Source organism: Galeopterus variegatus, unplaced genomic scaffold (genome assembly GCF_000696425.1).
Source record: "Galeopterus variegatus unplaced genomic scaffold, G_variegatus-3.0.2 Scaffold7187, whole genome shotgun sequence".
NCBI classification, from domain to species: Eukaryota; Metazoa; Chordata; class Mammalia; order Dermoptera; family Cynocephalidae; genus Galeopterus; species Galeopterus variegatus.
Window position 1 is genome coordinate 1 of NW_007733298.1, and position 13,906 is coordinate 13,906.

At 36.2% G+C, this 13,906-nt stretch overlaps 1 protein-coding gene across 1 annotated transcript in view; it reads right to left on the minus strand.

Moving 5' to 3' along the window:
• Positions 1 to 300: 300 nt before the first annotated feature.
• The window catches only part of LOC103607156 (G-rich sequence factor 1-like), a 14,863-nt gene continuing 1,257 nt past the window's right edge, over positions 301 to 13,906 (minus strand). The window contains exons 2-11 of the mRNA XM_008591692.1: positions 13,707 to 13,807; positions 11,517 to 11,673; positions 10,172 to 10,327; positions 9,612 to 9,755; positions 8,827 to 8,962; positions 5,988 to 6,172; positions 5,116 to 5,237; positions 3,810 to 3,945; positions 3,134 to 3,209; positions 301 to 2,126 (exon numbers count right to left, since the gene is read on the minus strand). Of these exons, the coding sequence (XP_008589914.1) occupies positions 3,160 to 3,209; positions 3,810 to 3,945; positions 5,116 to 5,237; positions 5,988 to 6,172; positions 8,827 to 8,962; positions 9,612 to 9,755; positions 10,172 to 10,327; positions 11,517 to 11,673; positions 13,707 to 13,807 (1,187 nt within the window). The 3' untranslated portion in view covers positions 301 to 2,126; positions 3,134 to 3,159. The remainder of the gene's footprint in view (positions 2,127 to 3,133; positions 3,210 to 3,809; positions 3,946 to 5,115; positions 5,238 to 5,987; positions 6,173 to 8,826; positions 8,963 to 9,611; positions 9,756 to 10,171; positions 10,328 to 11,516; positions 11,674 to 13,706; positions 13,808 to 13,906) is intronic.

The following is a 13,906-nucleotide window of genomic DNA, read 5'->3' on the forward strand; positions in this document are numbered from 1 at the left end:
AAATAAAAAAAAAAATACACACACACACACACACACACACACACACACACACACACACACAAATACCGGGGGGTGGGGGGAGAAGATATAACAAATACAATTACTTGAAGCTGATACAAGCAAACAGAAAGGACCTTGTGGGGGGGGGAGGAAAGGGTGGAGGGAGGGAGGTTTTGGTAAGGGGCAACAATAATCAACCACAATGTATATCGACAAAATAAAATTTTAAAAAATAAAATAAAAAAATATACTGATAACTCAGCCTCTATTGTAGCAAGAAGACACGTTCCTTGAAACTTATCCATCACATAGCATTTTAATGCTTTTGCTCATTCTTTTCCCAGAGATGTGCAAATGAAATTCATTAGCTTAAAATAAAATAACTGCAAATGTATTAATTCCTCACCAACCCCAATCCCAATACCCAACAAATCTTTACCACAGCAAATTAGATACCAACTGCTAAAGGGAGAGGGAAAAAAATCACATTCTAACAGACCATACAACTTTAGACACCAGCTCTCATAACTTGGTACATTCAACCATATATGAATACACATTTCCATGTAAGTAGTACTACTGTAGATGTTAAGCTAGTTGATTAAATGTTTATAGGATGATTTAAAAAACACACACACAACTGAAAATTAACTGTTTCTTCTTATATTAATATACCAGGACTTGATATAATAAAAAATATATGCAATGCACTTGACTCACGCACAACCATAATAAATACTCTTGGGTAATCTTCAGCCTGAAACAAGCCTTCATTTATTGACTACTTACAGTACAGTGATTTTGTATCACAGCTGGTAATCAAAGATAGTTATATATTAAGTGAGAGAAGACATTGTCTCTCTTCCAGATATCTCTTCTCAGGAATCTGGGCAAATTCAGTTTTAAGAACTAGAATTATATCTCCTGGTGGCAGCCGTCACCCTGAAGACAGGAACAAGGCAAAGAAAGTATACAGGACTTTGATTCTCCTACACAGGTGCACATAAAGTTAGTTTATTAATGACTACATTTTGAAGCCAGCCATTTTGTCCAATATTTAAATAACAAGCTGTTTAATATTAAAGCAGGAGATACTGCCACAATGTGACAGAAGTACAGCTTTATCCATAAACCCTTCACACAATTACACATTAAATGCTACTATTTTTTGTATTTAAGCAAGACACCCCTACTTGTTCTAAAATATGGGATGTACTACCCCAGTGAAAAAGCAAATGAGGAGACAGATTTTTTCCTATCTATCTAGAGCTGGTTTAAATTCAAGTGAAGCCATTAATGTCCTTACCAGTCTGGACTGTTTAGACATGTCACTTCACAGTTTTGAGACTAACAAACACCTTTAAAGTTTACCCAACACCAAAAAAAGAGGGGGGGAGGGTTCAGACAACTTTTAAGTTGAGACTAGAATTCTCCTTAAGTAGACAGGAACCAAAGTTAAATGTTTTAAGCCTTTAACACAAGGCTTAAAAAGTCAAAACATTTCTAAAGACATAAAACTGCCAAACTGTTGTCATTTACACGCACTAACCTGTGTTATTCATTTTTTGTTTTGACTTTCCTTTTTAAAATTCCTAATCCTATTTAAGTAATCAAATACAGCTAAAATTGAAACTACTCTGCCAAACCATACTGGATCAAAGGTCTGAAACCTTTCTTTGCTTTGGTGAGTATTTGGTTAAAATAAATCATTATTTTACTCCATGAGAAGTTTTAAATCAGAGCTCTCAATTCACAGGCAAAAAACAAAACCTTGAACAGATTTTTTTTTTTTAAAATGGGAGAAAGATTTTAAAGAACAGTGCTAAGTAAAAATATGTACTCTTTATAATGGGTAATATCCTCTATGAAAACAAACTGTTTAATCATATAAAATGAAGACCAGATTTTTAAATCAGATCCTGGACAGTTTAAACAAAAATTTTAATTTGTGGTTTATTTCATAATCCCAAACTCAATCTTCTCTTTCAGTCCTCTACGAAATTTTTCTCAGAAGCAATGAACCCCCAAACCCCAAAATCCTTTCTCTAGCAGTTCCTGCTAATAAACTGGAACTTTATATCCGATGTCCAAGAAAGATGTGCAAATGAAATGCTTCTTGCTTCATCCTGAAAATAAGACAAAACAAAAATGTTTCACGTTTACTCAAAATGAAAAAGAATCACAAATGTTCCCATACCATTTAAAATTACAAACTCAATATTTTTTTCTTTCTGGCTTAGTGCAACTTATCTGACAAATCAGTTAAGGTGAGGAAAATTAGTTAGGCATTAGTGTTTGCAGACTGGTATGAAGATGGTAGATTTTCAGAACTAAGCACAGAATATATTTTACACAGACTTTAGCTAATATAAATATTTAACATCATGGGGTTGTGGAAACTTTATATCCAAAAATAGCCTATGACATCTATAGTAATAGAATGCCCCATGTGTTTTAAAGAAATCATTGGTTAAGTATCTCAAAAGAATGCACCACTACCAGTCGAAAAATGATTACAATACAATATATTAAAATACTTTATGGGGAAAAAAATGACACTACAAATTTAGTCAGGGAAAGGGATATCAAGACATATTTAGCAAATTTGTCAGAGGTTAAGTTAACACTATAAAACCATGTACTTCCTAAGACAAAAAAAAAACATTTCATAACATCATTTTAAGAAAAGGAAATAGTGGCACATTAACTGTGCATATCCATGATAAATCCTAGTTTCGAACGTATCATTTTAAACATCTTAAAAACATCTTAGAACTAAGGAAATGTGTTTAAATCTTAGTGGGAAGGCTAATGCAAAGCACATTCACAATGTATTACAATTTATATATACTAAAGGTAGCTATAAACCTATTTTTAGGCACATAGCATGATGAATGATGGAAATTATGCATAAACATTCTACATGAGGATAATGATCAAAGCCACTAAACAATCATAATGAATTCTATTTCCCAGGAGAAGTTTCATTTCTTACATTGATGTTTCAGTTATAATGATTAGTTTGCTCTTTATTAAAAAGAGAATAGTTTCTACCATATTACAAATTAGTAGGTTGATGATTATTAATTTATCAATTGAAAATAATTTCTACAGTTGTACCTCTTAAATTTACCTTATTATCTGGAGTCTCTGGAAATCTTATTTTCCTTTTGGACATGAATTCAGGAACAGTTCAATATATCTATGGTCTGAGAATTAAAAAAATTTTTTTTAAAGATTAGTTTTAAAAAGTTGAAAAGGCATTAGGGCTGCCCAGTTAGCTCACTTGGTTAGAGAGTGGTTCTAATAACACCAAGGTTAAGAGCTTGGAGATCCCCACACTGATCAGCTGCCAAAAAATTTTTTTAAATAAAAAAAATTAAAAGTTGAAAAGGCAGAAAAAATATATTGGGAGCCATTTTTCTCATAATTCAGACAGCAACTCGAACCCTTTGCTCTTCCTATTTCTAATTAAAAACGAAAACAAAATCAAAAGACAGACGAACAAAAAAAGCCTACTAACTCTGGATAGAAATATGAAGTAAAAGAGTAGACAAATAAATGCTGTTCTTTTATAATACAGTGTTTTATCCTTTACATTTAACTTAGTAGTATCAAAAGAATACAATTTTTCCATTGAAAAATTCTAGGCCAATCCCCAAACAGAGAAAGGCATCTATAAGCAAAGACAAGCATCAAAAACAATGAGGGCTGGACTTTAGCTGTTGGTTAGAATACAGCCTTGTAACACACCAAGGCCAAGGGTTCAGATCCCGACACCAACAATGAAAACCATGGGCAGTACTTACGAACGTGGGACCGATCCTTGAGCATAGCTGCAACAGCGTCCTCATGGGTATCAAAGTGCACATCAGCTTCACCAGTGGCTTTCCCACTGGAACTGTATTCCATGGTGATTCTAACAGGCTTCAGTGGAGCAAAAAACTAAACAACAAACAAAGGCAGCCAAAAGGAACATAATGGAACTAGGGCCAACTTCTAGAAGTCTGGTGGTGGCTCTACATTTCTTTCAAACTTTGATTCATACACCTGATAAATTTGTTTTTAGGAAATCTCCTGTTTAAGCAATAAAGTTGGTACACATCTACCATCTCTTCTGGCTTTCCTAAATTTTCTTAGAACTCAAGGTTACACTTCAAATATCTGTTCTCAAAGAACCAAAAACTACAAATACAATCACTATACAAATGGTTCCCAAACAGTTTTTTAAAACCAGCCAGGACCACTTTTATTATTCCTCCTATACACATCCTTCCCTGTTTCTAAAGAACGTCCATCAAATATACTACATTTCTTAATAATTCATTTTTCCTATTTTTAAACCAGACATCTACCTGATAATCAAATTCCTATTAGCATTGCATAAACAGAGCTACCACACCAAGTGGTTTTCATCCCAAACAAAAGTAATAGAACATAATGCTTTAATGAGAATGTGCAACTGTCATTTGAGTAAAGATATGATTCCTTTTAGGCTTTTGAAAGAATCATGACATCTCTGAGACCATTATCAACTGAAGACTATAGGTTTGGATCTACCTTAGCCATATGTTCTCAAGTTCATGAAATCAATAAAGGATTTGTTTTTTGGTTTTTTTTCATTTCATATAGTATCTGTTATAAAATGAAAACATATTTTAAATTCATTTTCTCAAAAACTAGGGAAGCTGTTGCACAACAGCTACACAGTGTCTCATGAAAACTCTAGGCATTTAGAAGTACTAGATTCTTGTCTAGTATGTAACAGCTCTGTGACCAACTGCCCCTGAGTCTCAGTTTCCTAAACTAAAAAAATGAATGGATTTAACAAATTCTAAAACCAAACTTTCTTTCTTTGAATACTAAACCTACACCATACTATTTTGAATCTATAAAATCCTCTTATCCTTTCTGACTTTAAAATGTTATAAAAAGCCACACTTTTCAGCTACTGAAAGTAAAACAAGCCTCTGCAACCAGAGAGATGCCATCTTACTGTTCAAAGATACTCCAGAAATACTCTGTTTACTTCTCTACCTTCCCCAAATTAATACAAGTTCAACTTTAGAACTTTTGTTCAAACCGATTGAGATTAGATATCTTACTGCCACACACATTTATAATGTCTTGGGCATTGGCTTGGAAAGGCAATCCCCTCATGTGGACAAAATGGAGTGAAGGCGTAGTTCCAAAATCAACAGCTTCTGGAAGTTTTTCTGGCATATCCTTAGGCAATTCTGAAAGGTGGAACAAATAGCACTGTCAAAAATATAAAAGCTTCAAAAGTTATTAACAGATTATAATTAAGTTTGAACTTTATGTCAAAATCCTTAATTCTTCTTGAACCAGTAACGAAGGCCTACAGAAACCAAAATGATCTGAAATTTCTACTACTTAGTATCACCTGAACACCCATAAACATTTAGTACCTCAAACCATTACTAGATTTAAGACTTGTCTTTTTGTAACAACAAAGAGAAAGTTAAATGATTATGAATTAAATATGTGAAAGCAAGAGAAACTTTCTGGGTTACAGGGAACAAAAAAATAATCATCATCCTCCCAGGGCACCAGTTAAAAAAGTATTCAAACTTCAAAGATTCCAAATGTTACTTTGGAATTAGGAATCAAAGAAATAATTAAATCCAGAGACAAACAAAAATCCATACTTTAGTCAATATTCCTACTCTTTACTGAAATCTTTCCCCTTAGTCTTTCCCCTTAGTTTAAATGTTGACATTTTACTTCCTTTTATTACATTTTTACTTTTGATATAGTCTACAAAATGATTAAATTAAAAACCTAACAAAATAATTAAGCTCTTCTGCATATATTCAAAGTACATACCACACTCAAGACATATTAAATCTTTAACTCAATTCCCTTGTCTTACAATCTTACAATTTCATACAACATGGTCATGAAAAAATCTTTTTAACAAAAACCATATTAGACCCAATGAGTCTAGAGAAGAGGCAGGACCTTACCTATTTCCTTCTCACTTTCAAAAGCTGTCATGGGTCGAATATCCTCATTTACTTCATGTTCTTCAAAGACCATTTCTGGCTCAGTTATATACTTAGCAGTAGGAGAAGATGTCATTTTCTTTCCCTTATGAGAGCCAACATGTGTTCTAACTTCATTCCTTCTGCTTGGAAATATCTCTATATATCTATATCAATAAGCAAAAGTGAACAGGCACAAATGATGCAAAGTAACTTTACACCAAACTCATTTAAAATAAATACATATATATTATATTTACAATAGCTTATTGTAAATAAGGTGTCCAAAGATAACAGGTAGAGGCAAAGTAATAACAGACATAGATATTGCCCACGAAAAAATACTCTTGTCAGAGTAGGTCACTGATTTAATCTTTCTGCCCCAAGATAACAGTTTTCTTCATATACATCTTAACAGTATTTTCTACCCTGTTTTCCTTCATGAGAATAACTATGCTAAAGTGAATTGTGTATGTAGATAAGAATCTGGTAAGGTTTATTTATTTATTTATTTTACAGTTGATTAGCAATCTCTTGAAGCCTTCCAATTCAATTCTGTGAAAATTAATCATATCTGTATAAGATAACAAATCATAAGAAGAGCTAACTTCCCCATAACATTGCTAAGAGACTAATGAGAATTCAAGAACTAAATGTCAATCTGACCTGTTATCATAGAGGCAGTGGGACTACCTACTAAATCTAAGCTTCTGAAACCAGTTTTCTTTTTCTCAATGTTGCTTTTCCAAACTATTATTAAAAGTGAGTTCTAAAAATTATTTGTATGTTCAGATCTATAAAGATGAGATGAGCACTTCTTTTTGTTGTTTTGTTTTCTAAAAAGTTTACTTTTGATTATACATATTTATGAGGTAGAGTTGACAGAGTATTTGTGTACAGTATGTGATAATCAAATCAATATTATCAGCATGTTCATCATTACAAATCGTAATAACTCTTCATGTCTCTTACCCAATTACTCCTTAACCCTCCTCCCTCTCCCTCTCTCCCACCCATAATAACTATAGGTCTGTTCTCTCTTTCTTTTTTTTTTTTAAAAAGATGACCGGTAAGGGGATCTTAACCCTTTACTTGGTGTTGTCAGCACCATGCTCAGCCAGTGAGCTAACCGGCCATCCCTATATGGGATCCGAACCCGGAGCCCTGGTGTTATCAGCACCACACTCTCCCGAGTGAGCCACGGGCCAGCCTGTTCTCTCTTTCTGAAAGTTCAACATTTTATTTTGGTCTTTCTTTGCTCTCACTTATGAGTGAGGACATGTGCATATCACAATTTTTTTAAAAATTTTTTTCTTATAAGCATATTTATTCTTTCAAATTGTGATATTTCTTTATGCTCTTTTCCCAACCTATCACTTTCCAAACCCCCTCCCTAACTCCCCCCCGATCTCTAGTATCCTTAGGTTGGTTCTCTTCTGAAAGTCCAACGTATTGTTGTGGTCTTTTCTCTTTCCTTCATTCTTTCTTTCTTCCCTCCTTCTCTCTTTCTTTCCCTCCCTCCCTTCCTTCCTAACAGCCAGTTATGAGTAAGAACATGCGGTATTTCTGTTTGTCTGGCTTATTTCACTTAACATAATTTTCTCCAGACTCATCCATGTTGCTGCAAATGGAAGAATTTCATTCTTCTTTATGGCTGAGTAATATTCCACTGTGTATATATACCACAATTTCTTTATCCAGTTGTCCACTGATGGACACTCAGGTGGGTTCCATATTCTGACTACTGTAAATAGAGCTTCAACGAACATGGGAGTGAAAGTATCCCTTCAACATGATGATTTCCATTCCTTTGGATAGATACCAGTTAACAGGACTGCTCTATCTGTAGTTGTTTGAGAAACCTCCATGCTGTTTTCCATAATAGCTGAGCACCACTTCTTAAAAAAGATATTTGAGGCCGGCCCCGTGGCGCACTCAGGAGAGTGCGGCGCTGGGAGCGCAGCGATGCTCCCGCCGCGGGTTCAGATCCTATATAGGGATGGCCGGTGCGCTCACTGGCTGAGCACAGTGCGGACGACACCAAGGCAAGGGTTGTGATTCCCTTACCGGTCACGAAAAAGACAAAAAAAAAAAAAAAAAAGATATTTGAACAAATTTTAAAAGTACATCCTGAAATACACTGGCTGTGGAATGACTGATTAAAAAAAAAATAACTCCAAAGGAGCTAAGAAAAAAGGCCAGAAAGCAGCAAAATAAGTGACTTAACATTAAAAACTTTTTTAAATTTTTGACTGTACCTCCAAAATTAATGTTGAAATAAAATAAACCCACTCATCATTATGTGTATCCTGATGTAATGTGAACATGAGACACTATACACGACAACTGACCCAATTTCCTCAAGTCAATAGCATTTAAAAAGGGGGAGGGAATAAAAAAATAAAGAAAGGGATTTGCTCTCCTTTAAGAGAATTTGAAATGTAACAATCAAATGCAATGCGTGGATCTGTTTGGATTCTGGCTCAAACAAATGAACTGTACAAAGATATTTCTAGTATTATTGGGAAAATGTTATTATGGATTGTTATTAGATAATAAATTATTGTTAATTTTGTTAGATGTAGTAATATTGTGATTGTGTAGGAAAATGTCTTTTTTTAAAGATGCATACTGAAAAAACAGATGAAACAAATATAACAAATGTTAATGATTTGTGTATCCAAGTGATGGGTACTTGACAGCTCATCATACTATTCTCTCTACTTCCCTATTTGGATAATTTTACAGTCATATTACACAGCATTCATCAAAACGACTTGATGTGTGATGCTTCTGCATCATTAGTATCTGCTTTACTCACCGGTTACCAATTTCTTCCCTGTGTTTCAAGAGGGCTTGGTTGGCCATTTCTGGTTCTTCAAACTGCACATAGGCTTCCCCTGTTTTTCTTCTCCCTCGATAGTCCATCACAAAAGTAATGTCTACTATATTCAGTCCTAGCACACCAATAAATTAATATGAATTAGTGCTAATAGGAGCGCTTTCTAATCCTAAGAATTAACACATTTCACTCACACATTAGTAAAATTTTTATGCTGTCTCGCCAGTCCCAAAACTGGATACGTGCTGAATGGGAAGAAAATTATCATGCAGCCAAAAGTTAATAACACCTACATACCCGTAGTTCCAGAATGTTTAGGGTCCATGCAGACCACATAAAACACACAACTCTCCTCACCCCACTTCTTTGCCATTAATTATATTAGGAGACACAGAGATTTAGAATAACATCACTACTAACAGTGCATATTTTACACCTAAGAATTAGATAATGCGTTTATATCATAAAATTATTACTGTCTTAGGCAAATATGGACACTATTATGAGATTTTTTTTCAATAGTAAAGCAAATCCTTGTAAAATTATTTTGAAATTTGACAATCCCCAAAGATCTGCCTGATAGATCAAAACTCTTACAAAATCTATTAATACTGGAAATTCGAGTCAAGAGCTCTCCCCTAAATAATCTAATTTAAGTGCATGCTGTTACCTAGGAAAAGGCTCATCTAATGTATAGGAGATAATGAGGTAAAAATGGGGGAGAAAAGATATGAGGCCCCAAACATGATATAACTGCAAAGCACCTGCAAAGAAGTCTACAATGTCTTTCTCATTGCAACTATAAGGAAGTCCTCTCAAACGAACCACGCCATCATTTACCACAGGTGAAGATTTGACCTGTAGGCTCTTCATTAAGGCATCCACATCTTCATTGTTTATCTCATAAACTACAAAGAAAAAGCACAAAAGGGATGCAAAATTTACGTAACAAAGGAAGAAGCCAATTTAAAAAAAAAATCAAATACATCATCACTTGGTGCATTATCCAAGAATTCAAAACTAAGAGTTTTAATCTTTATGCATTTCTCTCAAGAAAACAACAAATGACATTTATTGAATACTTACTATGGGCCAGTCATAACTCATTTAATCCTCACAATTTGTAAGATAAACTTGGTCAACATACTCATTTTATACATAAGAAACAAGATTATATCTCTATGCTTCATTTTCACAAGCTGTAAAATAATACATTCATAATATCTAACTACATCATTATTGTTAAGGATCAAAGGAAAACTGCCTCGAGAAGTATAAAACCTATGCAATGATCCCCAAAAGGCCAGAATCCGACTTTACATACCTTCCACGTAACGCTGACCCATGTACATGCGGTGCTTCTCTAAGGCTTTTTGCACATCCTGCTCTGACTCCATTTCAATTAAGGCATCACCCCTTCGTTTCCCATCTCTATTTAAGAGGAAATGTATTCCATTCCCAGCATTGCGGATTCTGCAGTCTAAAAGTATATGAGTAAAATAAATTAAAAACAAAATCAAACTTTTAGCTCAATTATAGAAGTTGCCGAAGTTGCCAGAATTCAATTTTCCAACAACAAAGCAAGAACCAAAATGCCTGTCATATTCCTTTCACAAACACCAGCCACTGAATGCTAACAAGGTAATAGTCTCTAAAATGTTCCAAGTAGAAAAGATAAGCAAATCCTAGCACATAAACTCATGATCTCCTTAGCACTGAATGATAAATCAGGGTAGGCTCAACACAAAATGCACTATGTCCATTCCAATGTTTCTACTATCAGTTTTAAATCACTTAAGAATTAAAATGTGGTTAGGTTTATACAAAGTGTCTTCATTTAAACTCATATCCAAAGGACTCTAAAATATTTCCTTTAAGAATAATTGCTACTATAATTTAACTTTTCCCCCTTTTCATTACCAAGAGGAAAGACATCCCTATACTTCATACTTCTTATAATGGGAGTAAGCTGAAGACGTAAATCCCAAGTAGCTTTATAAAATACTTGACCCACACAATGCTATGCACTTTAAGGTAGTTAATACATTCAGTTACATCCTTTTATAACAAGTTAAGGTGGCATTTTCTAAAAGCCTTTTAGGAGAAATATTAAAAATCACAGTCAGAAACAAACTCAAAAACAGGCTGACCAGTTAGCTCAGGTGGTTAGAATGTGGTGCTGATAACACCAAGGTCCCAGGTACGAACCATGTACCAGCCAGCAGCCCCCCGTCCCCCACCCCAGAAAAAGAAACTAAAAGGCTAACTCCAGATTGGTAAACTTTCCAAACATGTTATTAAGAGAACCTAATCACTTGATAATAAGTGATTTTGTATTATAAACATATGGATTACATAAAGAGTATGGGATAACATTAATCCCATACTTCCACTAAGAGGTCTTACTTTTTGATTTGTATATATTAAATCATCAGAGAAAACTGGATTCATAACATGCAGTTTTAACATTAAATACTTTTGTTGCATTCAAAGTGTCTTTAAATCCGGTATTTACCAGAAATGGTGCACATGGTATCACTTGGTATGAATACATAACCTGCAAAATGAGACAATTTCTAACCAAAGATGTCTACAGCTTAGCCCGACTTAAATTTTGTGTAGCTACCTTTTACTCAAAATTACATATTTAAAACATACATAAAATATACCTGAGAAAAAGTTAAGCACATCTTCCACAGTACACGACCAAGGCAATCCTTGAGCTCGAATGAGATAAACATCATCCACTTCCTCTCCTAACTTGGACCGGGCCAATTCATACTCAGGGAGTGGTGGAAGGTCTTCCAGGTAGGTAGTTTTGGACTCCTTCCAAAGGAAATTTTAAAAAATGTCAAAATACTTCTTTAACAACCTATTTAGAAAATGTTTATTTCTACAAATTAAAACTCTGGATGTTAATATTATTTCAGAGGCAAGGGGTTAACTGCACAAATCCAACTCATCCTGTTTTGACTTTAATTGTACATCCTATAGCAGTTAAGTATATCTTAATGGTTTGGCAGGACATAAATTTTACTCAGGGTTTGTTTTTAAATTCACCAACCCCAAATTATACCTAATAATAGTGTTTAAGACAGTACAAGAAGGGTCCCTTCAAATATCTGACTGCCCCTTACACACAGTGTAAATGTAATATCACACTCTCATCTCAAAAAGCCTCCCATCTAGAATAAGACAAGCATACAAGCAAGATGTTTTAAGTGCTATAATTAAGACACAAAACACTACAGGCATTCCAAACCGAGCACTAACAGATCAGGATGTAATATGAGATGGGCTTTGGAGGAAGAATAGAATTGACATGCATATATAAAAGATGGGGCATCCCAGTTTGAGAGGTAAGGGGAAGAAGCCGTATGAACAAAGCCCCATTTGAAAAACAGCAATTAATCCCACTTGTCGAAATTGTAGGGTACAATTAAGAGCCAAACAAACTAAGCTAGCTAAAGGAACTTGGTACCATATACCAGAAGGCCTTGAGTGTTGGATTCAATGTGTCCCTCACTTGGTAGACAAAAGGAAGTAAATAAAAGAAACTGAGGGTGGGTAAATCAATAAAACAGCAAGATACCTTGGAAAGATTAATCTATCAGCTGGTATGTCAGACCAACTGAATTAGGGGAAAGAATGCAAAAGGTAACAGCAGCACTGTGAGGAAACAGGAGCCTAAGACATCCCTAAAGGACTCTATTTTATAAGACTAAGCAAAAGCCGGAATTTAATAAGAATCCAAAAGCACTAAGGCTATAACCTGGGAAGCCAACTCAGGCTTTAAGACTTGCACTCTGCTGAGCTAAGGAAAGAGATACCTCTTTGTACCACCCATCGTTTTCATGAAGACTTATGTCAAATTTTAAGAAGGCAATGATAAATGTAAACAGTGTCTAACACAGATGCTCAACAGATTATATCACTGTAGTTCATTTCACAGAAAAAAATAATCGAGAGAGAAGCCAGCTTTTTTACGAGGCTTATTAGACATAGTTGGGTCTTTTTAAAAGGCAACTTTCCCCATTTTCCCAGAATTCCATAAGCATCACAGGCTTTTACAAAAAAGGACAGCAGAAAGTATTGGGCCAGGATTCAAATCAATTAGCTCAGCCACTGGCAGACAGCAGCCATCCTAATCAGCTTCCCAGTTTCCATAAGTTCAAGAAGCACAAATTGAATTAAGATAAATATGACCCAAGGCATCAGGGGCTGGGTAGTCACAAAGTGTGCACACCCTTTCCATATACCGCGTAACAAGAAGAACAGAAAGCTTCAAATATGCAAGGCACAAAATATTTGCAATCTGAGTTCTTAAAGTACATACTGGCTTTTTTTGGGGGGGGGGGGCTGAACACCTGATTCATTCCTCGACCCCCAAACGGGGCTTCAATCCTCAACGCCCCCTCTCCTCCGCCCCTGCCACCAATATCAGTTTCCAAACTGTCCTCCCAGCCGATGGCGACCCACAGTCCTAGACCACCTTCTGTCAGAGGTAGTGGAGTTGCAGAGGTGACCTTCAGTAAACTGGGGCAGGCCGCCTTTCCCCGGGTACCGAGGCAGGAGCTCGCTGGGGAGGAGGCTCCTTCCCACAGCCGGCCCACGCAACTGTGTGCGTGAACCATTGTACAGGCGGCGGACGGTGACGCGGCTTACGGTGACGCGCCAAGTCGGACGGCCTAGTGCTATGGCTGCACGGAACTCCCAACCCTCCGCGAGGCCGGCCTCCCAACTTCTCAACCAGCGGGCAGACAGCGACGGATGCGGGGTGGCTGCGTCGGCAGCCTCACAAAACCTACCATGGGCCCAGCGGAAAACAAGGCCTCAACATTCACCCTAGCCACACTTACACTGCCCAACCGCCCAGAGACTCGAGGGGAGAACAAAACGGAGAAAATCCGAGGCCCGGGGAGAACAAAACGGAGAAAATCCGAGGCCCGGTAGAGCGTCCCTTGTTCCGGGGCCCAAAAGGAGGACAGCGCCGGCCCGGGGCCGGGTGTGCGGCGCGTGCCGCGGATCGCCAGGCGCGCCCACGAGGCACACGCGGAGG